At 46.9% G+C, this 26,316-nt stretch overlaps 1 protein-coding gene across 3 annotated transcripts in view; it reads left to right on the top strand.

The window, feature by feature from the left end:
* The window catches only part of Erg (ERG, ETS transcription factor), a 104,319-nt gene that overhangs the window by 59,577 nt on the left and 18,426 nt on the right, over nucleotides 1–26,316 (top strand). For 2 of the 3 annotated variants that reach the window (XM_023715891.1, XM_004631764.1), the window contains exons 3-6: nucleotides 5,058–5,209; nucleotides 19,489–19,692; nucleotides 20,546–20,626; nucleotides 22,432–22,503. In XM_023715891.1, the coding sequence (XP_023571659.1) occupies nucleotides 5,058–5,209; nucleotides 19,489–19,692; nucleotides 20,546–20,626; nucleotides 22,432–22,503 (509 nt within the window). The remainder of the gene's footprint in view (nucleotides 1–5,057; nucleotides 5,210–19,488; nucleotides 19,693–20,545; nucleotides 20,627–22,431; nucleotides 22,504–26,316) is intronic. The other variant, XM_023715892.1, reaches the window with a different exon arrangement.

Below are 26,316 nucleotides of genomic sequence, written 5' to 3'. Positions count from 1 at the left end.
GGCTCAAGTATTGTTAAATGATGTCCTTTGAAGAGACCATGTGGGATATGCTCTCTGTCACCAATAGAAACTTCCTTATGCAGTACATGGCCATATTTGTCCTGTGGAGTTGTGTGGATGAATTGAATTCACAACACCTAAAGCATAGTACTTACCATGTACTGGGCACCTGTTTTTTAATTAATGATAGAAGAATATGACAAAGCATATCAGATACCTTGGAAATTTTGCTAAATTTAAGATGAAAAGATGGATAATTGCCAAACCCACTGGGTGCTCATGAAACAGTATAATGAGAGAGGTGTCCCAAGTCCCCCCAAAGCTGCCCCCCCACACAGGTGTTTCACTAATATTAACTCTCCTTAAGGTCCAAGTTCTTGGTTAGCATGACCTCACTTGGCAAAGCCACATGAGAAGTTGCTTTCACAGACATAAATTCTTCGGCTCATGGGCTGATGCCTTTTAGTGGATAGATTTTTTTTTTTGTCTTGCATTTATATTCTCTTAATTATTTGTTATTTTTATGTTTTACATGCACTTTTACAATCCACTTCAAACTCTACATCATTTGAGAACAGAGAAGAGAATAAACTATATTCAAAACCATCACATGTACACATACATGTAACTTGAGTTGCAGAGGACTTTTGGGAGTCCAGGACTAGGGAATAGTTAATGTCAGTGAAGCGCCTGTTTTCCCAGGGAGTTTCCTTGGTCTTTGGAACAGGATTTCTTCCACTCTTGCATTATGAGCACCTTCCAAGTTGGGCAAGGAATCTGCCTTCTCACCTTAATTTAAGTTTAGCAAAATGTCCATTTTATCAGCTATGCTTTGCCATTTTTTAGCATCAATTTATAACACTAATGTATTTTAAGATACATTCCTCGTGATCTCAAATGTCAAAGCTTATTCTCTACCTGCTACGTAAGGGTGATCATATATTTGAGTCTCAACAGGCCAGTTCCCTTGGGCACAGAGCTCCGGTCATCAGGAGAAGGTCAGCAACACTCCACTGTTTCTATTGTGAAGGTTTAATCATCTTTTTACACTATTTCTTTACTTTTTGCAATGATGGCCAAATGCTATGGGAAAGTGTGAGATTGGTGCAAAAGCTAAATTGCTCGAGGCGTGTGGTCATGAGCAGGTTGGGAGGGACTTGGGTAGAGAGGCAGCCAACTTTTAGGCAGCCAGCTTTCTGACACCTGACCACTGTTCATTCTTTCTTAGAAGTTTTTTCTGAGCCAGCCTTCCCTACTGAGGTTGGCCCCACCCACTATGGGAATTCTGCTGCTGTGAGAGAGGAAGGTACTCTCTTCCTAGCTCCTGTGTCTTCAGCTGATGTCACATATTATCTGGAATTGTCTACACCTATGTTTAGAAGGTCAAACTGGAAACTGGTCCTAGAAATATGTTTTAGAGAGGATGGCAGAGATACAATGATTTTTTTGTATATCCCTAAGGGAAGGCGCCTTTGAGAATGATACCTTGAACCATGCTTATTTGCAGTAAGACGATGTATGCCCTAATCCCTAAGATAGCTGCACGTCATAGAAACCAAGTGATTACTCTTTGGACAAGCATGCCGTTAATGGCCTTAGAATTTTCTTAGGAACTGGTGCAATACACACATGCAGGTACTGAGAGTGTGGCTGGGAAGGGATGCTCTTTGCTGCATCCCATTAAAAACAATGCGTTGGATGCCTACATCCTGGTCCTGCTTGAATGGTGTCCTGAGGGCCTCTGTTGTCTGCCCCCTGGTGCAGCTAGAATATAAGGTGTGTGGGTAGTTCTGTCCTGGGGGTGTATGAGTCTCAGAACTCACAGTGAAGTTAGCTGCAGTACTGGGAATGAGGGACAGATTTCTGAAAGTATTTTTACCATGAGACTTTTCAACAGACATTTTTCAATCCTGTGAACCACGAAGAATTCCTTTTTCTTCAGTAAAACAGTGTCTATACGTAGATGCCTCTGAAAATTTTCTTTCTTCTGTAGCAGTTGCTTCTTTTCTTATTTACATCTTGCAAACCTCTGGCTCTGTGACGCCTGCTGTTCTGGGCTAGGACATCCATGGGGCCAGAATGGCAGTGGTGAATGAATGCTGCCTCGAAGTAGGCACAGCTGGGCCAAGGAGCTGTGGGTGCTTACTCCAAAGCCACATCTGCTTTGCCTTCCTGCAGTGGGCATCTTGCATGCATTTGTGAAGCATCCTCTGGAGGGCACAGGGAGTTTAAGCTGCCTGATTTCTATCTCAGTTCTGCCTTGCTCCCTGTACACTTGGTTCTCACCTTGGTGGGAAGCAGAGACAGCGGCAGCCCCCGCCCCACTGGTCCTTATGGGGACTGCTCACTTCTAGGCAGGGCGCATGTTTGTTACACAACTCTTTCCCCTGGGAACTAACAAGGAGAAATAAAAATGAGAACAAAACACTCCAGGCCTACTTAATCAGTATTTGTTGAAGGCCAGCTTTGGGGCCAGGGTATCAGTGACCCCATAGAGTGACTTTTCTGCTTTGGGGTTAGTTTCTTGAAAGTCATTTTAAAAACCCATGTCGAATGATCAAAACCCTGGCTGCATTCTGTCTGGCTCAGGAGCTAAAACTAAACACATTGAGAAAATGGTTATTTGTGTATTTTTTTATTGCCTAAAAAATATAAATTTTGCAAATAGGTCTAGTGGTCTTGTTTTTCCGTTTTCTATGATCAAAGCTGAGATGGGAAAACTTTAAAAAATAAATTGTGTTTAGTTGTGGTAAAACGAAAGCCAAGTAAGTTACTAAACACTTCCCCTATTTTAAATATTTAGGTGTAGTTTTGGAAGGCACTAGCAATTTTACCCAGATTTGATGAAGGATCTGTTTTCATGCCTCTGAAAAACTGCCATCCATGCATAGAGTTCTTGTCCTCTGTGACAGAAATTAAACTACAGAGAATTAAAAGAAAATGAGGGCTGAGGAGATAGCTCAGTGTCATAAGTGCCTGCCAGGCAAGTGCATGGTCCCAAGTTTGATCCCCAGTACTGGGGGGAAAAAAAAAAAGCACACCCTCTATTTGTAAATTCTGTGGGTAGTGCTTTGTTTATAACAAGTGCTGGATAAAAGTTGCCTAAATGAGTGAGTCAGTGGCTGTAGGTAGACTTCAGGGTTGTCACCACCAACCCCTGGCTAAATCATTTTCCTGAAGGACTGAGTCCCTCTCACTTCTCTTTCCTAGTAACTTCCCTTCTTGAGACAAGTGCACTAAAATGAACACACCCTGCTCAACTCATGGAATTTTCCAAAGGAATAGGAAATCAAGACACCAGTAAAGATACTCTGTGTTTTGATATTAGGATGGGTCTTTTAGAGATAAATATTTGAAGCCCACAAAAATAGCATCAAGAGGAAGTAATGCTGGTGTAGGCAGCATGGGAAACATCTGGGATCAACTCCATGGGAACTCTGTGTTAGGGCTTTTGAGTCTCCTTTGTGTCATTTTGGCTGTAGGGATGCACAGAGCTGGGCCTGAGCCCTGAGCAACCCTGGTTTTGCCCTGCATCCGCAGCTAACACTGCCTTCTCCTGGCTGTCAGCTCTGAGATCCCTGCACAGGACTCAGGCTCATTCACAAGTGAGCCTGCACATCAGCTTCTCAGACTGTGCCTGCCAACTTTCCATCTCTTTGAGAAAATACCGAGAAATCAACTGAAAGGAGGAAAGGTTTATTTGGGCTCAGGGTTTTCAGTCTGTGGTCCTTGGCCCCATGGTTCCCAGGCCCATGGTGAGGCGGTGTTGTGGCCGAGAGGCATGGTAGGGCCAGGGGACATGAAGAGAACAAGAGGAGCGAGAGCAGCAAGAGCTAGGGACAAAACATGACCTTTCAAGGCACTCCCTGAGTGCCTTCAACTAAACTACCTCCTACACCCTTCAACTAAGCCACCCCCTCAATGTCCACCACCTCCCAGGAGCCCATGGGACTAGGACCCATGGATGGAGACATAACTGGACTATGAACACCGCTCTGTGATGATGCCTGGGGCTCACTGTCTGTGTGCTGCCCATCTCTGTGTTCACTGCCTATGGGCTAATAGGCTAATCCTCTCAAAAGACATCGACATAGTCCTTTGTTTCATGGCTAAGTTAGAGTTTTTAGTTCTCTGTTAAGTCTGATCTCCCCATGTGCTGGAGTTTTCAAATCTCACCTATAAAGAAGTCTTCCTTTTTCCTTGTCAGAAAGCCATGCCTGTCTTTATGTGATGCCTTACTAAGCAAGGGCAGCCTTGGGGTCTTTCCTGAGGCCAGCGCACTTGCTGCCTCCCCGTCTGTCCCCACCTTGTCTTCACCCAACTGACACTGTGACACTTCAAACTGCCCATGCTACGATTGGCTGCAAGGGTGTGAAATCCAGCACTGGGATTTCATCCTGAGGTCTCAAGGGAAGCCCAGGGTAAACCTTCCAGAGGCACAGTGTTACTGGTTCTACCTCCAGGAACCTGTTTCCTGTCACCCCGGGAGAGTACAGCTGCTCCGTGTTCCCTGTAGGCGGTCTTAGGCAGCAGCCAGTTTCCTGTGTCAGCTTCAGGAAGCACTGGTTTGTCTCTGAAGCCAGGCGGCATCTCTGTCTCCTCTGTGCTAGATAGATAGCAGCTGAAACAACCCAACTTTATTTCTAAATCCAAATTAAGGTGCCAGCTGCTAGTGGCTGGTGAGGGCTCTCTGCATGGTTTGCAGAGGGCTGTGCCGCAGGACACAGAGAGGCCAGGGCCCTGCTTGCATCCCCTACTAAGAAAATAAGTAATGCCACCCCAGGGTCTACCCGCCAGACCTCATCTAACCAGATTCATCCTGAAAGCCCCTACCTCAAAAAACTGTTATACTAGGGGCTCAAATTTTATCTATGACTTTTGGGGAGACACAGATGGTCAGCCCATACTGGTGTTACACCTGCCTTCCTATACCTCCCCCTCTTTTCTGCCTGGGTTTCTTCCACCCACCTTTCCTGGGCACTCTGGGTATCACACAACCCCAGAACCACACTCTTTGGCTGAAGTAATAATGAAGAATTTGCTTCCTTCTCTGCCAGGAACTCCCCTGATGAATGCAGCATGGCCAAAGGCGGGAAGATGGTGGGCAGCCCAGACACGGTGGGCATGAACTACAGCAGTTACATGGAGGAGAAGCACATGCCACCTCCCAACATGACCACCAACGAGCGCCGGGTGATCGTGCCTGCAGGTCAGAGCTTCTCTATGGCCTCACTCCTCCCACGCGTGGCCTGGTCACACCTCAGGTGTTCCCAGTGGTGCCTGTGAGCAGAAGGCAGCAGGAGTTTGTCCACACAGGGTGACACAGTCATGTTCACTGGTTCTCCCCAAAATGAGCTAGTAAGAACCAGCATACATACACACATGTGCATGAGCCTTATGTTCTCTGAACATGTGGGAGGACAGGGTGTGGCTCCCAGCCCTTTATGTGGACAGACAAAAATAAAGATACATGGAGAGAGAATGTTCAGCCCACTTATGTCTGCATGCTTACACATACATGCACACAGACATGTTTGTATGTGAGTGTATGACCGTGAGCCGTGATCTTTCCGTGGAGGAATTGCTCTTCCTCTGAGACTATTTGGTGATAAGCAGCCCATCTCTTGTGAAGTGCTAGCTCTGATAGGTGGTGACCTTATTTGCTCTGTCCATCTTGTTGTCCAGCAAAATAAGAAGTTGGCAGTTGTGTATTCTTCCCTCACATTGTCTTAAAAAAAAACAAGAGTTGCACTTGTCACTGGCCGACTCTACAGATTATAATAATCAGGATCATTGTTTCTCCTGGAAGTCATTCAAATTCAGTCCAAAACATAGCTCTCTCGAGTTTGAGGATAAAGCCCAGAACGTATTTATTTAGCAAAACTAAAGGTAATAGAAAGAATGTCTTACAAGCACACATCTCAAAGGACGTGTCCTACCTAAAACTATGCCCACAACAAAAATGGCCCTTCTGCCATGTTAGGCAGCATTAGCCACACCATCTCATGCAATCTGAGGAACCAGGTCCCCTGATCCCACTGCCCCGCAGAGGAGTGTGAACCTCAGGGAAGCTGAGTGGACACCAAAGGCGTGTCTCTTGCCACCCTTGTTCCCACCAGCCCTGGCTGGGCTTTGGTATCAGCAAGCCCTGGGTCCATTCATCTGTAGCCCTGTGCTCATCGGAGCTCTGTGCACATGTGGCTTCCTGAACCAAAGGTGCTGTCCTCCTGTTCCTGCTGGAGTCCCCCCACCCCACTTGGTGACACACAGTCCTGCCTATCTTAGCTGCCTTTATTTCTCTCCTGCTTGCCTGGCTTATGTCCCATGCTAATGCAGAAGTTTCCCTGTGCTCTTGCCTCTGCTGGGACGTAGCCCTCTGGGGCCACGCCTCCAGGGCCTAACGTATAGGCACTCAGTAAACACTCATAGGGTACTACGTCCGACCACTGGGTGACCCCACATTAGGGACTGCACAGTCAGAGAGAGGAAGTGTCACGGGTGACACACGTACAACTGTTTCCCCTCATTCCTGAACTCCCAGAATCGTCTCTATGAAATGCTGATCTCCTCCCATGGTCACTTGCAAAGGTCACCCAGGGGGTCCCTCTTGCTTTCTGCATGGGGGAGTGCAGAGTGCAGAGCATGGGGCAAAACATCGCACTGGGTTTCTCCTTGGGTATACTACCAGTGTGGCTTTCAGCCGACTGCCTGGTTGGCTGGAACTGTTTGGCTGCAGGGAGTATGAGAGGAATCATCGAGTTCAGACTTAGCCTGATTAGCATGGGGTGCAGTTGCTGTTGGGTGGAAAAAGTTGGAAACACAATGACCCAGGTGCCCTTTCCTGATCAGTGGCACCTAAATCAGATTTGGAGTGTGTGGGTGAGCAGGGCAGGGACAAGCAGTGGCAGGGTAAGGAGACTGCTGTTCCAGATGCTGGCTGGACATGATGGGGAAAGCAGAGACACGGGTTTGGTGTGGTGCCATGGGAAGAGCGTGGCTTTTGCTCCTGGTAGATCAGCAGGGGAGGTGATGCCCGATGGGGAGCTGGCCTTTCTATGATGTCATCCACCTGCTTGGATGTCATCGATGTATAGTTTTCAATGGGACTAACTTGATTCTTTCTACATAAGTACTCAGAAAAGATGAGAGATGTTAATGTTGGACTGAGGCCAAGGGCCAATTGAGCCAAGTTGGAGCAGGAGCATTTCTTGCACATAGTAGGTGCTCAGTGAATGTTTGTTGGCCGCATTGTTTGTTGGCTGCATGGACCAGTGCTGCCTGGTTCCTGTTGGGTTTGGTGTGAGCCTGCTTCTGTCTCTGCCTCTGCCTCTGCCTCTGGAGCCAAGTCCTCTTGCTATTCTTCCCACCTCTGGTTGCTTCATGCTGGGGCTGGCAGTTATTCTGTTAACCGTGTGTGTAAGAGAGTGCACTGTGGCTGATTTTGCAAGTTGTGAATCTTGCAGTTATTGGTCAAGCTTCAGGTATGTCTGTACACACACACACACACACACACACACACACACACACACACACACAGATAAAATGTACATGTGGTATTCCATTGCACAATGTGGCCAGTCTCCAACATGGCCACACTGCGGCAGGACCCCAGGCAGTGCCCACAGCTGTCACGCTTGTCCTCTTGGCTCTGACGCTAGGCGTGTTTTGGGTTTGAAGTGCTCTGTGTGCACACAATTCTGCAGCTCTGGGTCTGGCCCAGTTTGCATAGTCCCTACTCCTTAGACACATTGCTTGGCACCCAAAATGGCAATTGCAGAGAGGATCAACAAGAAAGCCTCATTAAACCACTGCTATTCCTTAGGCACTGATCAGAGTCCGTGAGCTCCACGCTGACTTCTGGTCCTGGACATAAGAATGGTCAAGATATACAGCTGTGAAGTTGGGTTGTGACCTGAATGGGACAGAACAAAGCCTGGCTGTGTTGTCTGCATTTGCATGGGCGCCTAGACCTGGAGCTCAGCTCTGAGAAGCGATTCTCTTTGGTGTTGAGGATCATTCTTTAGTTAACTGAAGAGCCACAGAAGAACCCTGGCACTTTCCTCATGAAGCAGTGTGGCATCATTTGATATGTTTGTACTGCTCCCCATTGCGGAATGAATTTAAGAAAGTCACACAAATATACACAAAGGCCAAAGGTAGAAATAACGTTAAAATAAATTAGTAAAAACCATGGGCTAACATAGGAGTGTAACAGAGTATGAAACCAGGAGAGAGGTAAACATTACGCACATCTTAAAGCTTGCAAAATACTGACCAAATGCAGCAGGACCTTGATTTGATGTGGGATTTTGTCCCAAGAAACCTATTTAGAACTGAAGCTACCATAAGTGAGAAATATATTTAATGCACCTCACCTCCTGACCATGCCTGCATAGCACAGCCCATGTAGTTAGACATGCCGAGAGCACCCGTCCTAGCCACAGCTGGGTAAAATCATCTTCCCACAAAACTACTTTATTCTGAAGTCATGATGGTCTCATGTAATTTATCAAACACTGCACTGAAAGTGAAAAGCAGAGTGATTGTTCAGGTGCCCAGCCTAAGCCAAGCACAATCCCTCAGTTCTACATTTGACACTAGTGCTGAGCTACATGGGGACCAATGGATCATGCCCAGCCCCAGGCCCATGTCTGTTTCCTTGTGCTTCTCCCAGTAGTCCAAGATGATTCTGTGTAACCAAAGAGGAGTCTCATTTCTGGGTATTTCCAGCTCAGCTTCATCAAGGCTGTGGACTCAGATCTGTGTCTGGGGAGAGTGGACCATCATGTCCTCAATGTTGTGTGTGTTGTTACTCTCGTGGACATCTGCCATCAAGCATGGTGTCCTCTGGATGGGTGTGGGGTGCCTCCTCTCTCCCCAGTGCTCCTGGGGCAGCTGCTGCCTTTGAGATCTTGGCAGTGCCCACAGGCTGTGCTAACTAGGTGGGTTGGTAAAGAGGAAGACCCAGTCCAGTCACTTCGCTTCAAAGTTGCAAAATGCTGACCAATTGCAATAGGGCCTGTGATTTTAGCCACGTATAGCATTTTGAAAGATTTTTGTATTCCTATGTTTTATTCCCTAAAATAGGTACTGCTTCTCAAACATCCCTTTTTAAACCTTTTCACTTTTATTTTTAAAACAACTCACTTTGAGCACAAGCCATTGCTAGACTCAGCAGTTTCAAAGCGGTGTAGTCAATTTCATCTCATCCTTCCTTCTTTCCTTCATTCACAGAGCACTTAGTAGGCTCCAGTACTGCCAGTAAAATAGTTTGTGAGCTTTACAGTCCCCTCTTCTTGACCTCCAAAAAATCTTGGGTCAGAGACCTCTCAGATGGTATCTTCTTCAGCCCCCCCCCGTGCTTGGTCACTTCTACTCCATCTGTAACATGTCCCTTAGCACCCATTACTCTTCTGTTAGCCACTGAGGCAGAGACCAAAGCCAGCCAGATGAGATCAGACCCACAGAGTGGGAGACAGACAGGAGCGGGTGTGAGTGAAGCTCAGTGAGCGACTCGCATAAATGTGAGACATCAGCAAAATGAAGACTAGAGGGGTCCCCAGTATTGTCTGCTTCCTAAGAGTCTCTACCACTCTGCTCCACCCCATGCTGTTCCTGGGCAAACTGTCCTGTGCTGTTCCCAGATGCCCTTCCTCTGTTCCACAGTCTGCTCATTCTCCACAACATCTCTGAGAGTCACCCTGTCCACTAAGCCCTGCTTCACCCTCCAGCAATGAATCTGTGGCATCTTTCCAGTTTCTTATTACTACACTCTACTTGGTTGCATCTTATATTCTCTAGCACATCCTGTATCGGCCTAAAGATTGCCTCACCATCTGACTCCACAAAGCCTGCGAGATGTGAGAGTCCTTAGGCACTAAAACCCTGGCACAGGTGGGAATTCAGAATCAGTATTAAAGCAGTTAAATGAGCAAATGGAAAACCAGGAAAATATGAAGAGTGAAGTCTAGTCAGGCATGGTGGCACCCACCTATAATCCCAGCACTTGGGAAGCTGAAGCAAAAGGATTGTGGGTATGGGACCAGTCTAAGTTACATAGCAAGACACTATTAGGAGGGTGGAGAGGTGGGGAGAGGGATAGGGAGAGGGAGAGGGAGAAGGAGAGGGAGAAGGAGAGACTGGAAAGGGGGAAAAAAGGAAGAAAAGGGAAGAGGAGGGGAGGGGAGGAAAGGGGAAAGGAGGGGAAGGGAGGGGAGGGAGAATGAAGTCCTTCTGACTAAAGGCTTGAGGTTCTGGTCTAGGTTTGACCTTCTGGCAACTGAGATATAAAGAGCTATTGGGGGAAATAATTGAAAAAGAAGTTGCGTAGGAAAGGTGGTGGATGGAGCCCTGAGAGTGGGGCCTGTGCTTGTTGTGCAGACCCAGGGGCCGTTGGCCTGGAAATCTGGCATCAGTGCAGCACTGTGTATGGACAACCCACTTCCTGCGACCTGCCGGGATCACTAAGTGCCCTGAGAGTGCAGCCCAGGGCAGGCGGAGGGCAGACACGGCTGAAGCTGCAGCCTGCCTGCGGTTTCTTGTAGAGGCAGCATCTGAGCTCTCAGAATCAAGGGAGACCACATAGCCCTCATGTGGCCCTTCCTAAATGCAGCACTTGGGAAGCTGAAACAAAAGGAACAAATGGAAAGCCCCCTCTTCTTGATCTTTATAATCCCCTCTTCTTGACCTCCACAAATCTCAGGACCAAGACCTCTCAGGTCGTATCCTGTGCTGGCCTCCGGAAGCAGATGAAAGGCAGTCGAGTGGCCCCTCTGCCCAGGGCTGATGACTGCATGCTATTTTTCTATCATCTTAGTTGTTTAGAAGCCTGACTGTTCTGTTAGATTCTTAGCTTTGTGAGGTGATGATTGTGTCTTCTTTTCTGTGTCACCAGACAAAGCAGGGAGCATACAGTCGGTGTGCAGGAAGCAGTAAGGCAAGCTACTGAGCAAGGGCCACCCCGTGCCAGCTAGTGGGAGCTGCAGAATCACATGGAATAGGAGTTTGGTCCTCTCAGCTCAGTGTCTTCCTTTAAACACATTGTGGAGACAAGAGAGGTACGATGACTTCCCAAGGTCTCACCCTGTCTAGTGACATCAGAGCCAGTGCCCAGGCTGAGGAAAAGCTGCTGGTGACACCTTCTTGCTCTTTATAACACCCTGGGCACTCCAGGGGTGTCACTTGCCATGGTCTACACCATAGAACATGTCCCATGAGCTTCTATTTAAACCCCTACTGTGCCAGCTCCAGCCAGACCAGACCAGCCAAAACTAAAAATCCAAAGCCACAGGTCATCCTATTTGTAAAGTTATCTGAGAACAGGAGCGGCAAACCATTGGCAGTGATAAAGCTAGATCCTTTCCAGAAGAGATGAATTAGACTGATCGTGGGTACAGGAGCCACCAGGGGAATAGGGTCAATATAAACCAGCTTATGCTGGTTCCAAAGACAGAGAGGTAAAGCAGGACAGTTAGAAGTTCAGAAAACTTGACGACAAATGGAGGGCAGAAGATAGGCCCTGCTGGTGTGAGCAAACAGGGCGGAAGCCTCTACTGAGCTATGAAGCTTTTTTCACTTTTCTTTTCTTTTTTCTTTCTTTCTTTTTTTGTCTACTACTAACCAACCTTTGTGGTAATCTGATAAAGCCAGCAGATCCTTTGGAACAATATCTGTAAGTGAATAAGAGAAAAATCACAGGACTACAAAGGAAACTATAATAATAATTCTAATGTATTAAGTAAAAGGAAGGTAAAAGAAGACATCGCCAAGCAAAAAGCGAGCATGTATTGCTCACTGACACTGACTTCAGGAAATAACAGAAGATTTAATATAGGGCCAGCCAGATAGCTAGGTGGGCCAAAGGGAACAGGGTGCCATGCCAGCCCCGCCCCCAGGGAGCTCTGAGATGGAGACTGAGACTGGGCATGGTGGCACGCCTGTAGTCCTAGTGCTTGGGAGGCTGAAAACAGGAGGATTACTATGAATCCAATCTGTGTAGTGAGACCTTGTACTAAATATAAAAATTAAAAAGAAAAGATGTAATAAAGAACAAAATGTATCTTAGGAGGGAGGTTTGAGAAGAAAGATGGAATGATGATGTTATGATTATGAAGCTATACCTAAAGAAAAATGCTTCTAAAACAACACCCAGAGCCTCTTAAACTTAAGAGAAAAAATGGAGGAAGAATAAAAATATTTGGCATGTAAGATTAGTGACAGTCAACAAGAAGTTTCCTTGCATTATTGGGAAAAGGATAAATTTGGTTGTTAAATTTAGATTTTGTTTAACAATGAACAAGTAAAGAAAGCCAAAGCATCAGAAAAAGAAGGAGGTGGTGAGGGAGAAGGAATGAAGAAAAATAGGTCGTTCCATTAGACCCTTGGAGAAGAGAAATCGAGGAGCACAAAGTCCGGTGGAGCCTGCCAGCCTATGAGCCAGACCTGCCACTGCAGATAGTGGCAGCCCAAGCCAGTTAACCCAGCTCAACTCTGTGCTGCTCACAAAAGCATTTTGAACATAAAAGACTGATAGCAAACAGATGCAATGAGACATATCGTTCACAGTCTAGTCAAGACAGACTCTCAGGCAGAAATTCCTGGAGATAAGCCTTACATAATGACAAGTGTTAAATTCATGAAAAAATATATAATGATAATGACTTTATATGTAACTAATATGGCCTCAAAATATATAAAGTGCTGCAAGGTGAAATAGAGACATTCTTTTTAGTGCAAGATTTTACTATGCCTCTCTCGTAACAGAAGGATCAGTGATGTGAATATTACATATATATTTGTGATCTGGTGGTCATCTATAGTGTTTTGCACAGAACTGTTAGAGATCATCCAATTTGGGGAGGGGGAGGGCCCGGGGAGATGGCTCAGTGGAATAAGTGCATCCTGGGCAAGCGCAAGGACCTGAGTTCAATCCCCAGTTCTGAAAAAAAAAAAAAAAAAAAGAGAGAGGTTATCCAATTTTTAAGTACACAAGAGACATTTACAAATGGCCTAAAATTGACCCTAGGCTGCACCACCAAGAACATAACAAGTGAAAATAGTAAAAGCTAGCCAGGCATGGTGGCACATGCTTAGAATCCCAGCACTTGGAAGGCTGAGGCAGGAGGATCGCTGGTGATGCAGGCCAGCCTGGGCTCAAAACCAGACAAAAACCAACCACCATAATAACGAGAGCCAAAGTAATAAAGACCCCACTGACTGGTCAGCAAAATTTGAAGTTAGTGATAAGACGTTAAAAGAGCAACGTCCATCAGTCAGAAATTTGGACAGCTCAGAGACGGGCTGATAGCTCTTTCCTGGAGGTCAGATTTCCATCTGTGGAGGAGGGCAGCCTGCGGGAGCTCCAGCCAGCTCTGTGGCACGGGCCTGCTTTGTGCTCCTGGGTTGTGCCCTCGGAGGAGGCCACATGCTACATCGTATTTGTGCAGGCTTTTCAGTGTCTTGGACACAGCGCAGCCAACATGCCTGGTGCTCGGTTTTATAAACAAAGATCTCCCCAGGCCTGTGATAGGACTTTGGGGTATCTTTTATTTTATTTTTGATGCTTTTTTCCCCCTTAACCAGGAGTGACTTTTTCTGTCAGGAAGGCAATATTTCATGTTGTTATTATTCAAGAGAAAATGGCCTGCAGGACTTCCATTATCGCCCACTTGGCTCCGGCTTAATCTTGCATTTACTCACTTCCCTGGAGGGGCCTTGGAAACCGGGCCCCAGCTGCAGGCTGCTGTTGTTCCTGTAGGCACAGTGTGCCTCTGGCAATGCACTACCTTTTGCCTGATTTCAATATCTACTTAATATTTTCCTGGCAGCGGTGGAACTCCACTGGCACAGAATTCTATTTCATGGAAATATTAAGAAGTCAATCCCCTTCCTACCCTGCTTGTACCAAGTCCCACCCACACACCGACAGTAAAAGGTACCACTTTATATAGCATAGTGTCCTTTATTTTTAATTTTTTATTTAATGGGATACATATAAGCCATTGGGATATTAGCCATGTAATACAAATAAGAAGCTTCAGACACAGAGAGAGAGCATCTCCTTTCCCCCAGGCCTTGGCGCTCTATGGTATTGCTGTCAGTTAAAGGTAGAATAACACAGATGTTTCCAAAACAATTGCGGTCGGTGTCAGAAAACAAAACAACTTATCTCCAGTGGTTCATGATTCATCTGACAGAAGCACCTCCAAGAAGTTCTTAAAATAAAACGATAAATCAGACTTTTGTGTTTAAAGGAAGAGGCAGCCCCGGCGATGAAAGAGCTGTTTATTTCATTTCAGCAGAGTTTGCAGTGGGCCGTCCCGCATGTCGATGCCCTCTTCTGCCGCGCTGTGTTGTTGTTGGCAAAGAACTCTACATCACTCTTTGACTTTTCAAGTCCTCTGACATTTCATTTAATAAAGCTAAATCCAGAGAGGTTAACATTTTTGTCCTGCCAGCAGTGGACTTAGGATCCAGACGTGGGCATGGTATTCTGATTTCCAGTAAAGCCCTGTTCTTTTCTTCCCAAGCTTTCTATCCTTGATGTAATTTAAGACTTTTGGTTTCTCAGAAATTTCTAATGATGCTGACATTCCTATATCATTGTTAGGGTTTAGATAGAAAATGTCCTGTGCACATCTCCTGTGTTTACCTGTAGGCTTTTGGGAAGGTGATTGGATCGTGGAGTGTGTGCTCCTGAGTGGATCTGTGGGTTAGTGAGCTTATGGCTGAATGCGATGACAGGAGGTGTGGCCTGCTTGGCAGTGGTCACTGGGGTCATGACCTGGAAGGATGTGCTGTGTCTGGGCTACTCCCTTCCCTCTGCTTCTTGGCCACTCTGAGATGAGCAGCTTTCTTCTACCAGGCCCTTCTGCCAGGCCATGTGTTCCCAGAGCCAGCCTACCATGGGACTGAGTCTTCTGAAGCCATGAGCCAAAGTAAGCCTCTTTCAAGTCACAAGTGTCCAGTACTTTGTTGCAGTGACAGGAGGGAGAGCGACTGACACGATGATAAGGCTCAGTCTTGCTAACGAGGTTCGCAAGGCCGACCTCTCCACCCTGCTGCCTGTGCTCTTCCCATAGCTCTGTGCATTTCTTGCTTTCCCTCAACAACAGGTCCTTTGTGCCTCTGGCTAAGAAGAAGGGCTCAGCTGTGCCAGTGAACCTTGGTTCTGCACAAGGTCAGCAACCTTGTGGTTCCAAGCTCAGCCAAGCCCTCCTAAAGAGGCTTGCTTTTCTCTTGGCAGGAACATTTGCTGCTTCTCTGGCCATTTATGTGGCTTGGATGTCACAGACTTGTCTGTGGACTGTGGCCATGGCTGCCTCCCCCGTGGATCTTGGCTCTTTCTGTTATGGACTCTACCTTCTGCATTTTCCTCAGGTCCTGGGATTCTGCACATAGTTTCATGCAAGAGGAATCATAAGGCCATATGATAGTTCTAAGCCATGCAGTCTCCCAGAGGCAGGTGGAGGCTTATCCCAGATGCAGTGCCATGCCTGCACATAGGCAAAGGTGACACATGGGCTAGGGTGCATTCTGCTGTCCCCTGCCTCTTGCCCTTTATTGTGTAGCTGGGAAGAAGGTCATGCCCTTGTGAGGCCCTGTCTCAGACAGCAGGGTGTCCTGCGAGGTGATGGGCCGTGGAAGAAAGCAGAGAGACTATCCAGGAGCTCTTTGTGGAGATTCTGGGACAAGACTAAGACATCTGGGCCCCAGCACACTAATCTGAACCCCAGTGGAGTTCAACATGGACCAAATCACATCCCAGGGACAGAGGCTTCAGGCCTGCTGTGTGTCCCCCACCCAGGGGTTCCTCAGAAGTGTTTACATAGTGAGAACATCCCAGATAGGTACCCAAACAGGTGACAAGTGGAGACCCTCTAAGCACTAGGTGACATTGCTATAGGGAGTAGCAGGTGGCTGGGAGTGGGTATAGGTTGGGGGTGACCCCATGAGGATAGTGGAGTCTAGCAGGCTCTGAGCCACATGTTGCATGTCAAGGGCTTGGGTTGTCCACTGCAAATTGTCCTTCAAGTCTGCCGGGAGCAGTGGTGTCCATGGACAGGTTGGAGAAGGATGCCCTCACTTTGTCCACTAATGGTGATCATTTATAATAGTGTTTGGTTATGAACTTACAGGGCAGGGGTAGTTATCAACCACTAGAAGGAGAGAGGAGTGAACAGGGTTTTATGTAATTTATTTTTTTCCAAATTAAGCAAGTTCAATGATTAAAATGCAGAAAATAAGTGAGACTAAATTCCTATGCTCTTGAAGGAAATGGTATAAAAATACTTCAACATATACAGTTGCCCCTCTGCATGCATGAACTCCATATCTGAGGTTCAAATGACCATGTATTGAAAATATCCAGAAAAAGTTATATCCATGCTGATCATGTGGATACTTTTTCTTGTCATAGTTCCTTCAACTATGTAGCATATCAACTATTTACCTAGCATTTACTTTAGATTAGGCATTTTAAGTAACCCAGGTAGCATTTAAAGTATATCCAAGGACTGCAATTAGTTTTAATTAAAAATAAACACTTTTATATGTGGAACTTATGTATCCCTGAAGTTTGGATTCTGAAGAGAGCAAATTAAATCTATACTGAACATGGTCTTTGTATAAATAAATCTATCTCAGCAAGATAACTTTTAGTTTCTAAAACTTGCAGGAGGAGTTCTAAGCCTAGGGAAACTTAACAGTTTCTCTCTCTGACTGGGCACTTAGGGTGTTTCCAGTGTTTTGCTACTATAAACACTGTGAAGAATACCCTCAAAAATAAATCATTATGCACATCCTGTTATTTCTTTAAGATATATTTCCAGAAATGGAACTTTTAAGCCAGAGACCTTGTACATTTTTAATGACATTTGAATGTGTGGGTGAATTGTTTATCATAAAAGTCATAGTGATTTGTATTTGTAGTGGTAATAATCAAGAATGACATTTCTTTCACTAGCCAGAAATGAAGGGTTTAGAGGTAAGGACATTATAGGTTGAGAAATTGGTCCCTGGGGTCATGCCCATAATTCCCTTAAGGGTTTTTAGATGAGCCATGATGACCCTCGGTTAGTAGTGGATATCAATAAAGGATTGGACCATGGTTTCCCAGGTTGGACTTCTTTTTTGAGCTGTCTTCCTAAGTTGTCATTTCAACATTGATCATGAAGCTAGTGATTTTCAGGCAAGATTTTTGATTATTCCTCATTTTGAGGTTCTCTGGATCTACCATACAGCAAAGAAAATCCATTTCCAGAATTGGTTAGTACTGGGAAATAGTTATACCCCAAGGCAGATTCCTTGCTGGTAAAAGCAAAGCAAAAGCAACAAGGGAGCGGGGTTAATTAATCCCCCGCAGCTGACTTTCCTAGAAGATGTGGGTCATACTGGAGATAGCATGGGCTTCTGTCTATCTGAGACTGTGTTTAGACTGTCCTCAGCCCAGAACCTAAGATGAAAAGATGCTGAGTTAACGATATCCTACATCCCTGGTATAATTTGCTTTTGTATAAGAAGGAATCCTAAGATGCCATTAAAAAACCAACCTATGCAAACAATCTGGCATTTTGAGCACTTGTCCATGAAAGCAAAATCCTAACCCAAATCCCAACAGCACTGGGCTCTTCAGTGCGCTGGAGCAGGCCCCTGACCTTTCCAGAGAAACAAGTGGCTTTCAGGAAGTAGCCAAAGGTCCCCAGGTATTTGGTTGCAGTGTCTGTGTATACCTTTCTGTCAACACCGCCATCTGCATCTTTTCAGGCTTTTTTTTGGGGGGGGGGGGCAGAAAATGCTTAGTGTTCAGTCCTGGTGCTTGGGTCATTGCCTCAGAGTGAGTTGCTATGTTGTTGGCTGAACTCCAGTCCTCAGGGGCCCAGTTGAAGTTGCCCGTGCCCAGTATGGCCCCAGATCTGGGCTGCCATGGTGGGCAGCGGTGGTGAAGCCTGCTCTGACTCAGTGTGTCTCTGAGTGCACATTGCTAATGAAATCCAGGGCCGGCATGGTGGAGGACCTCCCTCTGGGTAGTAAGGTGTGGCCAGGGGGCTGAACCTTGGCTTCTGTCTTAGTTACTTTCTCGGCACTGTGTCAAAACACCCGATACATAATTTAAGGAACAAAGGTTCACTTTGGGTCAGCTCCCTCTAAGACAGAAATGGCTAGGTGGAAAGGTCTGAAAAAGAGAGCTGCCCCCACCACAGCACCAGGAAGCAGAGAGGGAAAGGAAGAGCTGCACGAGGAGATCACCCCACTGCTCACACCCCAGGGCCACCACTCTCCACCAGACCCCACATCCCAATGGCAAGGCAGCTGCAGCAGCCCTATAATTCACTCACTTTCCAAAAAACCTCACTTCAATCTAAACCATAACAGTTTCATACTAAAATCACCAGGCGAGCGTCTCCCACCTCTGGTTTCCAGGCTACCCCGCACCCTAGCAATCCAGCATAACCCAGTGAGACCAGGCATGCACAGATTTTTGGTCTCCCCACAGGGTCCTGGGGCTGTGGACCAGTGCAGACTCCTGGTGGACTGGAAACTGGCAATTCCCCTGGGAACTGGCTTTTTCCTGCAGGCAGACCACGGCCGCCTACAGACTGACTGTATCTGCCTCAATTAAACTTGGCCAAATCTTGAAAATAGAGTGCCGAGTGCCCAAGGCTTGGCAGCGCTAGCATTAAAACTACAGCCAGCGTATGAAGTGGCTGTGGGGAGAATATTGAGATATGCATAGGAGTGGCACATACACCTCCTTCAGGAGACGAATAACTTCTGGGTGTTGGGAGGAGAGTACAATGGGGTGGGGTGGGGGGGCCCTGAGATAATTTTTCTTACAATACTGAGGTTTCAACAAAGGGCTTTTGCACTAGGCTTCATCCTCAATCTTACTCATTTATTTTGTTCATTTGTGTTGAAACAAGATTTCACTACATTGCCATATTGCCCAGGCTTGGCTTGAACTTGCTATCCTCCTGCCTCAGCCTTCCAGTGAGCTGGGAGGACAGGTGTGGGCAAGCAGCACCATGCCCAACTAACTCTTCTTTTCATTCTTCCTTTTGCCCTCATGTATGTCTTCCCATCCAGGTACTAACCAGGCCCAATGCTGCTTAGCTTCTGGGAGCAGACGAGATCGGGCGCACTCAGGGTGGTATGGTCGGAGACTCAATCATGTTTTAATGAATACATTAAAATGAAGAATTGAATAGGCCTGATCCCTACAGGAAAATCTATTTGAGCCACAAAAGAAGCTGGTGGTATGAATGACCCTCATCTTCCAGAACAGTCCTTTCTAGAGACACTGCTGACTGGATGTGACTTGGTTGCTCTCTGTCTCCCAGGACACCCTCTTTGGAGTAGTGGCTGAGCCTGGCCTGTAGCTGGCACTTCAGGGAACAGCTGCTCTAGGGCTGGGGTACAATCTCCCCGGCATCCAGTGTGCCAGGGAGCTTATCTTCCAGAGTTGATTGAATGCATTCTCTGCCCTTTCAGACCCTACACTGTGGAGCACAGACCATGTGCGGCAGTGGCTGGAGTGGGCGGTGAAAGAGTACAGCCTTCCGGATGTGGACATCTTACTGTTCCAGAACATTGACGGGAAGGAGCTGTGCAAGATGACCAAGGACGACTTCCAGAGGCTCACCCCGAGCTACAATGCCGACATCCTCCTCTCTCACCTCCACTACCTCAGAGAGAGTAAGCTCCTCCCTCCTTCCCTCCCTCCCCCCAGGACCCATGCTTATCCCTTGGGCCCCAGTGGACCTGAGCCACTGGGGTTCAAACTAGGCTGCAGATGGTGTCTTCCTGTCCTCACCCAGTGCTGTGCAGGACTGGAGGGTACAACACATGAGAACACCACGGCACAAGCAGATGGCTCACGTCACCTGCTCAGATGCAGCCATTGCTCTTTTCTGAGGCCAAAGGGTCACTGCAGCCCTTGATGGCCTGCTCTTGGCTTTCTGCCACCAGGAAAGGGAATGTCATAGGCAAAGGTCACACACTTATGAGTCTCATGGTGCCCCACCCTGAAAAAGAAGCAGCATGGAAAGGCACCTGCTCCATAGGAATTGTGGGGTTTCTGCCCCAAAACTGAGCCAAGACCCCTTCCTGTCCAGCCTGGCCACAGAATGAGGGAGATGTTTCCACTTGGCACCAGGAGAGTTGGCTTAACCTGACGCGGATGGGAATGGCCTGGTGGGGTAGAGGCATGAATCCAGAACGTCTGCTGCATGCTGTAATGTGAACAATGCCAAGCATGGAGGGATGGGCAGAGAAAGAAAAGGTGGGGGGAGGGAACCCCTTGATCGCTTTGCCTTGCATCCCAACCATTTCTCCTGGGGAAAAAACGCCCTGTTGAGGTTTTAACATGATAACCAGCAGCTAGGTGATACAGGTGTTTCCAGAAGTCCAAGATGTCAGGGTGGTGGTAGGGTGTGTTCCTTTCTTCTTTTCTTCATTTCTTCTTTCTCCTTTTTTTTTTTTTTTAAAAAAAAGAAAGGTAATTCTCTCTCTTTTTCATTTTGATGTTGCTTTTTGTTTTGTTTTGTAGCTCCTCTTCCACATTTGACTTCCGATGATGTTGATAAAGCCTTACAAAACTCTCCGCGGTTAATGCATGCTAGAAACACAGGTAATACTGGTTCCACCCTGCCCGAGGGTAAGCACAGGGGCCTGTCCCTAGGGTCCGGGCTGCAGCTGCTTGCTTTCCGGTGTCGCCCTCCACAAGTCACAGCATCAGAAGGGAGAACACCTAGGTGGATGCATGTGTGGTCCTTCCGTATGGCGAAGCCCTTTTGCTGTCTGAGCACTTCCTTCCCCTCTCAGGCCATCAGAAGTTTCCTTTTAACCAGTTAGCCAGATCCACAGCCTCCCTGTGCTGGATTACAGTTCTCCGCTCCTCTCCTGGTACATCCACTCTGCTGATTGTAGGAACTAAAAGCATGTGTGGTAGAAAGGTGCCCTGAGTAATCTCCATTCTCTTCCTCTCCCATTTTTACTCCCAAAGGAATTCAGTAGGACAAGTGGGAGTTGTATTTTTCCTTTCTGATATACTGGTAGGCCATCGGACTTGTTTTTATTTAATGAGCTGGCAGACTTGTAGATTTGCAAAAAGGCAGTAGGAGGCCATGTCTGTTATTTCGTGTGAGCTTTCGTGACAAGGAAAACTGCTGTACCCTTGTGGGACCTGAAGGTTGTCACTAACCCAATGCCTCCCTTGATGCTCCTAACCACCAATCCCATATTGGTTTCTGTATGGTGCCTGAGCCTCGTAGGGCTTAACCTAGTGCTTTGTCCTGGCTAACTTCCTTCCTGTGCCTTGGCTGGCAGGCAGGGCTGGCTTCTCTGAGGGGTGCTCACCATGTGCGTCTGCGTCCATGTCCTCCTCCCCAGGGAGTCACTGCAGACATGTGGCCATGGCTGCTGCCCGCCCCCCGAATCAGCCTAGGGGATGCTCTGTGACCGCCCAGGCTGGGAGGAGGCCAGGATGGCTGGGAAGACTTTGTCACCCCTTGCAAGCTACAAGCCAACTCCTGGGCTGCCCTCGGAGAGCAATTGTCACTTCCCAGATATTGACCCTGTTATTTTAAAATGTACAGTGTGGATGAGTCTCAGTTTGGATATGACCATGAGGTTGCTGGTTTATCTTAGTTTTCCACATTCACAGTATTGGGCTTTTAATGTAATATAAAACAAAAAATTTTCAATTGGTGGTACTCATTTCAATTTATGTCACGCCCATCAGCGTGTTAGGGATCCTGGGCCAGAAGTAACCAGTAACTTAGACAAAGCCATTTCCCCCATTAGGAAACACTTTGAGCAACACACAATTTCTGTTCAGTTTACACTGTTTACAAAAGTCTTTAACAGTAAGTGCAATTTTCAAAAAAAAATTGTGATTTCATTAACTTTATTATTGTTAAACACATAAGAGATCAAAGAACAGGACAACAAATTCCCAATCGACCGACAGTTGGAAAGGGAATTTTCTCAGCTGATGATGTGAGAGTGGATTGAAAGAGAAAATGTGCATTTGTAAAAAGACGTGGATTAATTTTTAATAAGATCCATATAGTCTTAGCAAAATATTTGTAATTCTTTGATTCTGCCTTCCAAGAGGTCTGTAAACTATTTTATGGGTTTATAAGCAATTCAGGGGGAAAAAAAACCATAGAATTTTTTTTTTTTTTTTTTTTTTAATAAAATGAGATTGCTTGCGGAAAACGGATGGCGCTGTAAAACCGGAACTCTATCACAAATGGAACGCAGCAGCAGCTATGTCTTCGATGGTGCTCAGAGCCCATTTCTGCTTCCTTTGTTCAGGTCTCCCGAGGGCTCCACCACGGTGCCCCAGGGCAAAGGAGATTGGGCACTGAGGCTGAGACGACAGCCACGACAAAAGAGCTTCATGTGTTTTGTTTTTCCTTTTGTCTGCAGGGGGTGCAGCTTTTATTTTCCCAAATACTTCAGTATATCCTGAAGCTACGCAAAGAATTACAACTAGGCCAGGTATGCCGGCAGCCCTGGGTACTTTACTCCTTGGACAGATGCCCCCACACCCCACCAGGCCCTGCTGAGATCTGGGACCCAAGGCCCCCAGTAGAATTGCCATCCTGATCTGGTGTCAGACTCCAGCAGTTTTGTGGCTGCTTCTGTTGATTTGCAAATGAAATCCAGCCCAACTGTTGTATTCAGAGACCACACTGAAGGTGTTGAACTCTGGGTCAGCCTGCTCTGGAGACAGGCGAAGAATTAGAAAGTCCTCTACTTTCCAGTGAACAGAGGGATTGACGTGCCATCTGTCTACACAAAGCAAGAGGGACTCCCCAAGCCAGTAGTGGCCAGGTGCCAGCTTATCACAAGAAACTTGCAGAGCAGAAGCACGAAGAGATAATTTTTAGCTCTGAATCTTTCTTTCCATGTAATTCCTTTAATTAGGAAATTGCATGCCATTTGTGCCAAAATAAACAGGTATCAAGTGTCTATTAATGCCAACCATGAAGTTAGATCCTGGGAATTTAAAAATAAACCAAACTGAAAAGCTATCCAGTTTAGGAACGCTTGTGGGATCTGGGTATTGTGATACATGCCTGTAAGCCCAAAACTCTGGGAGCCTAAGGCAGAAGGATTGCAAGTTCAAGCCCAGCCTGAAAATTGATGTGGCTATTCAGCTTGCCTTGTTATTTCTTGGGTGCCTCTCTGGTGCCAGGCACAGAGACACAGCAATGAATGAGATCAGATGTTTACTTAAAGCTCTAGTTATTTCAAGGGAACAAGCTGGAGCCAGAGAGACAGACAGGAACTTAAGCACGCTTAACCTAGCACTGGATTTTGCAGTAGAAAATGCCAGAGGCCATCAGTGCAGAAGGGAAAGAACACAGCTCCAACAGCAGGCGTGGGAAGCTTTCCAGAGGAGCAGACACCTGCCGTGGGAGGATCCCGCCTGTGTCAGGGAGCAGATTGGGTGTTTCCGAGCAGGTTGTAGCATCTGCTAGGCCTGTCCCCTTAGTGGGCTTCTAGCAGCCTGTGAGCTCAAGGTCCTTATTCCAGCCTTGCAGCTGCAGGCATGGTAGGTCCAGGGAGAGTGGTCGTGCTGCCTTAGCCATATGTGGGTCTAGATCGTACACCTTCCTAGACCCAGCCACACCCTGGGATTGGTTGGTCACATGGCCAGACTTTATGTGTCTCAGCAAGGCTGGTCCTACATTCCAGGCTGGAAGCTCTTTCTATCCAGTGGGGAAGCCAGGCCAGGAGGTTGAGCAGCAGGAGTAAAGAAGCTTCCCAGTTGCTCTGAGTTGGGCACTGCCCTGTAACCGCTGTGGGCACTTGGGCTAGCAACATTCTCTTCTACAACCTGAGAGAGTGGCTTGGTTCCTGGTCCTGGGAACTGGGAGGAAGGCCTTAGTCAGAGCGTCCAGAGTCCTCCCTGCACAGCATGTCAGGCTTCAACAGCCACAGACACGTCCATCCCGGTTGGTGACCTCTTTCCTGTTAAAAGCCATTTTAGTGGGGACAGGACCCAGTGTCTGCAGGAAACTAGACCGGCCCTGCAGAATCCCGCCATGTACAGGGGCTGATCAAAATACACAGGGAATGTCTAAATTTTACAAATGGTTATTACAGTAAAACATGCATTGCCATAAATCTCCCTCAAAATTCTCTGCCTCCGTTGGAGCACACTTTTGTTTCATGATTCTTGCTACTTTCTGAAACATCTCTGGAAATCCTCTTTTGTGCTTGTCTTTACTAGGCATGGGAAATTCATAAAACATGAAATTGTGTCCCCATCCACCTTGTTCACCAGACCTGGCACCATGTGACTTGTATCTCTTTCCCAAAGTAGAAACTACCATGAGAGAGAACTTTTTTGAATCATTGTGCGGAACATTGAGGCAGCCAGGGCGGGGCAACTAATGACACACAGGAAAGAGGACTCCAGAGCTGCTGCAGGAAGGGGCCAAAGTGGTGACATGAATGTTTAAAGTGAAGAAGACTTTGAATATTTATGGCAGAGTTTCTATTCATACTTTACAAATATTTCGGCCTTTAAAAATTAACTTACTCAGTTTTAAAATTTATTTAACCTCGTTTCATGGATGTTACAGTGGATGTGCAGGGCTGGGTTTTATGAGATGCTGTGTGAGCAGGTTAAAAGGCCATGACGTTGGCCAAATCTGTTGGTGCAGCCCACTGATCTTACCAGCCATCTGGCTGCTTCATGCTCCAGGGGACCTTGGACCAATGTTTTCAGTGTTTTAGTTTGGAGAGAGGGTGTCAGGGAGGCTGATGGCTGCATTCCTCACTGCCTCAGCCCGAGACGGGTGAGGGTGGTCACCTGCACACATCCCTGTCACTGTGAGGTGTCCTGTGGTGGCCCCATCCCATGACTTGGAAGAGTGCACACTCCCGATTCTCCATGGCTAGTGCAGTCTGTCTCAGACTCAGCTTGCATCAGGGAAATGCCTACTTTATTTACTGCCTCTGTGGTTATGAAAGGAAATACAAATACTAATATCAGATTTGTAAAGAATTATTGATCTTACTGAGTAAGTCAGAGGACTATTTCCCGTAGGCTGGATTCAGGGATTAGACCTCGGAGAAAACATTATCTGGTGACCTTGGTCCACCCACTGCCAAGTGCTTACTTTTACCTGAGCAGCTGGTGGTGCTGGCAGTCAGGATGGTGCACAGGGTGGCTTTTAGGATGTGACAGAGGGCACAGGTTTTGTCTTGCTTCTTCTCAGAGCTGTAAGAGTCACAGAGGAGGGGCAAGGGGAATCTGCCCCTGTCCCTGCCATCAGTATATCCAGTACTCTCAGAAGAGGTGAAGCTTTGCATGGTGGGGCACACCTATAATCCCAGCACTTGGGAGGGTTAGGCAGGAAGATCACTGGGAGTTTGAGACCAGCCTTGGCTATAAAGTGAGTTTGAGACCAGCCTGAAGTGCATAGTGAGACCCTGTCTCAAAAATAGAAAAAAAAAAAAAAAATGAGTTCAGTGTTTGTGGACTCGTTCTTAGCGAGTCCCTGGAGATAGAAACCTAACTTCCTGTCTCCTGTGCCCTTGTGTCCTCTGGAGCACTCTTCACATTTGCTCCACTTCTCCAGCCCCCACAGATTCAGAGGATGCTGGGAACTGAGCCGGAAGCCACCCTGGGTCCTAGGTAAACACTCTGTGTAAACCGAAACCTGTCCCTTCTCTAAGAGAAGTGTAAGGGCTTCGCATTTGCACTGGTTTAACCGAGATCATGTTTTCACTTCTCCAGCCCAGCTTACTTGCTGATATTTCTCCCCCACCCCACCTCCCTCTCCAACGGTCACCTGCCCCAGGGCTGCCACCCTAACCTGCCTTTTCCTTTTTTCCAAATGGATCACTCAGTCCAGTGCCCTCTTGTCACTTACCTGCTGGGTGATGTTTCAGCCCCATCCCACGTTGGCCACAGCTGTTCAGTGACCTTGAATGGAACTGCCTGGGGATATCCTTTCCCCTCCTCTGTTCATTCCTTACCTCTTCTCTTCCTGTGCTTGTTTCCCGTACCTTCCCATGTCTTCCTGATGCAAAGCATACCTTCTTGTATGACCCCATTTTTGTAATTAGCATGTAGACTGGTCCTTTCTCTTATAAAAAGTTAGCGCACAGATGCACCATTTTACAGTCTGATGTTGTAATCATTATTCCATGATGTTCTTTGCATTACTCGTGTTTATTCAGTTGTTACTACTGGAAATGCTTTCCCCACCTACCCTGTAACTCCCAGCTCCTTTGCTGAATCTGGTCTCGGTAAAGTGGCAAGAACAGGGACAGGTGTGAATCACAGTCTTG

This window comes from Octodon degus, unplaced genomic scaffold (genome assembly GCF_000260255.1).
Source record: "Octodon degus isolate 3935 unplaced genomic scaffold, OctDeg1.0 scaffold00045, whole genome shotgun sequence".
NCBI classification, from domain to species: Eukaryota; Metazoa; Chordata; class Mammalia; order Rodentia; family Octodontidae; genus Octodon; species Octodon degus.
Note: the sequence above shows the minus strand (reverse complement) of the source record. Positions and strands in the feature narration are given on the sequence as shown.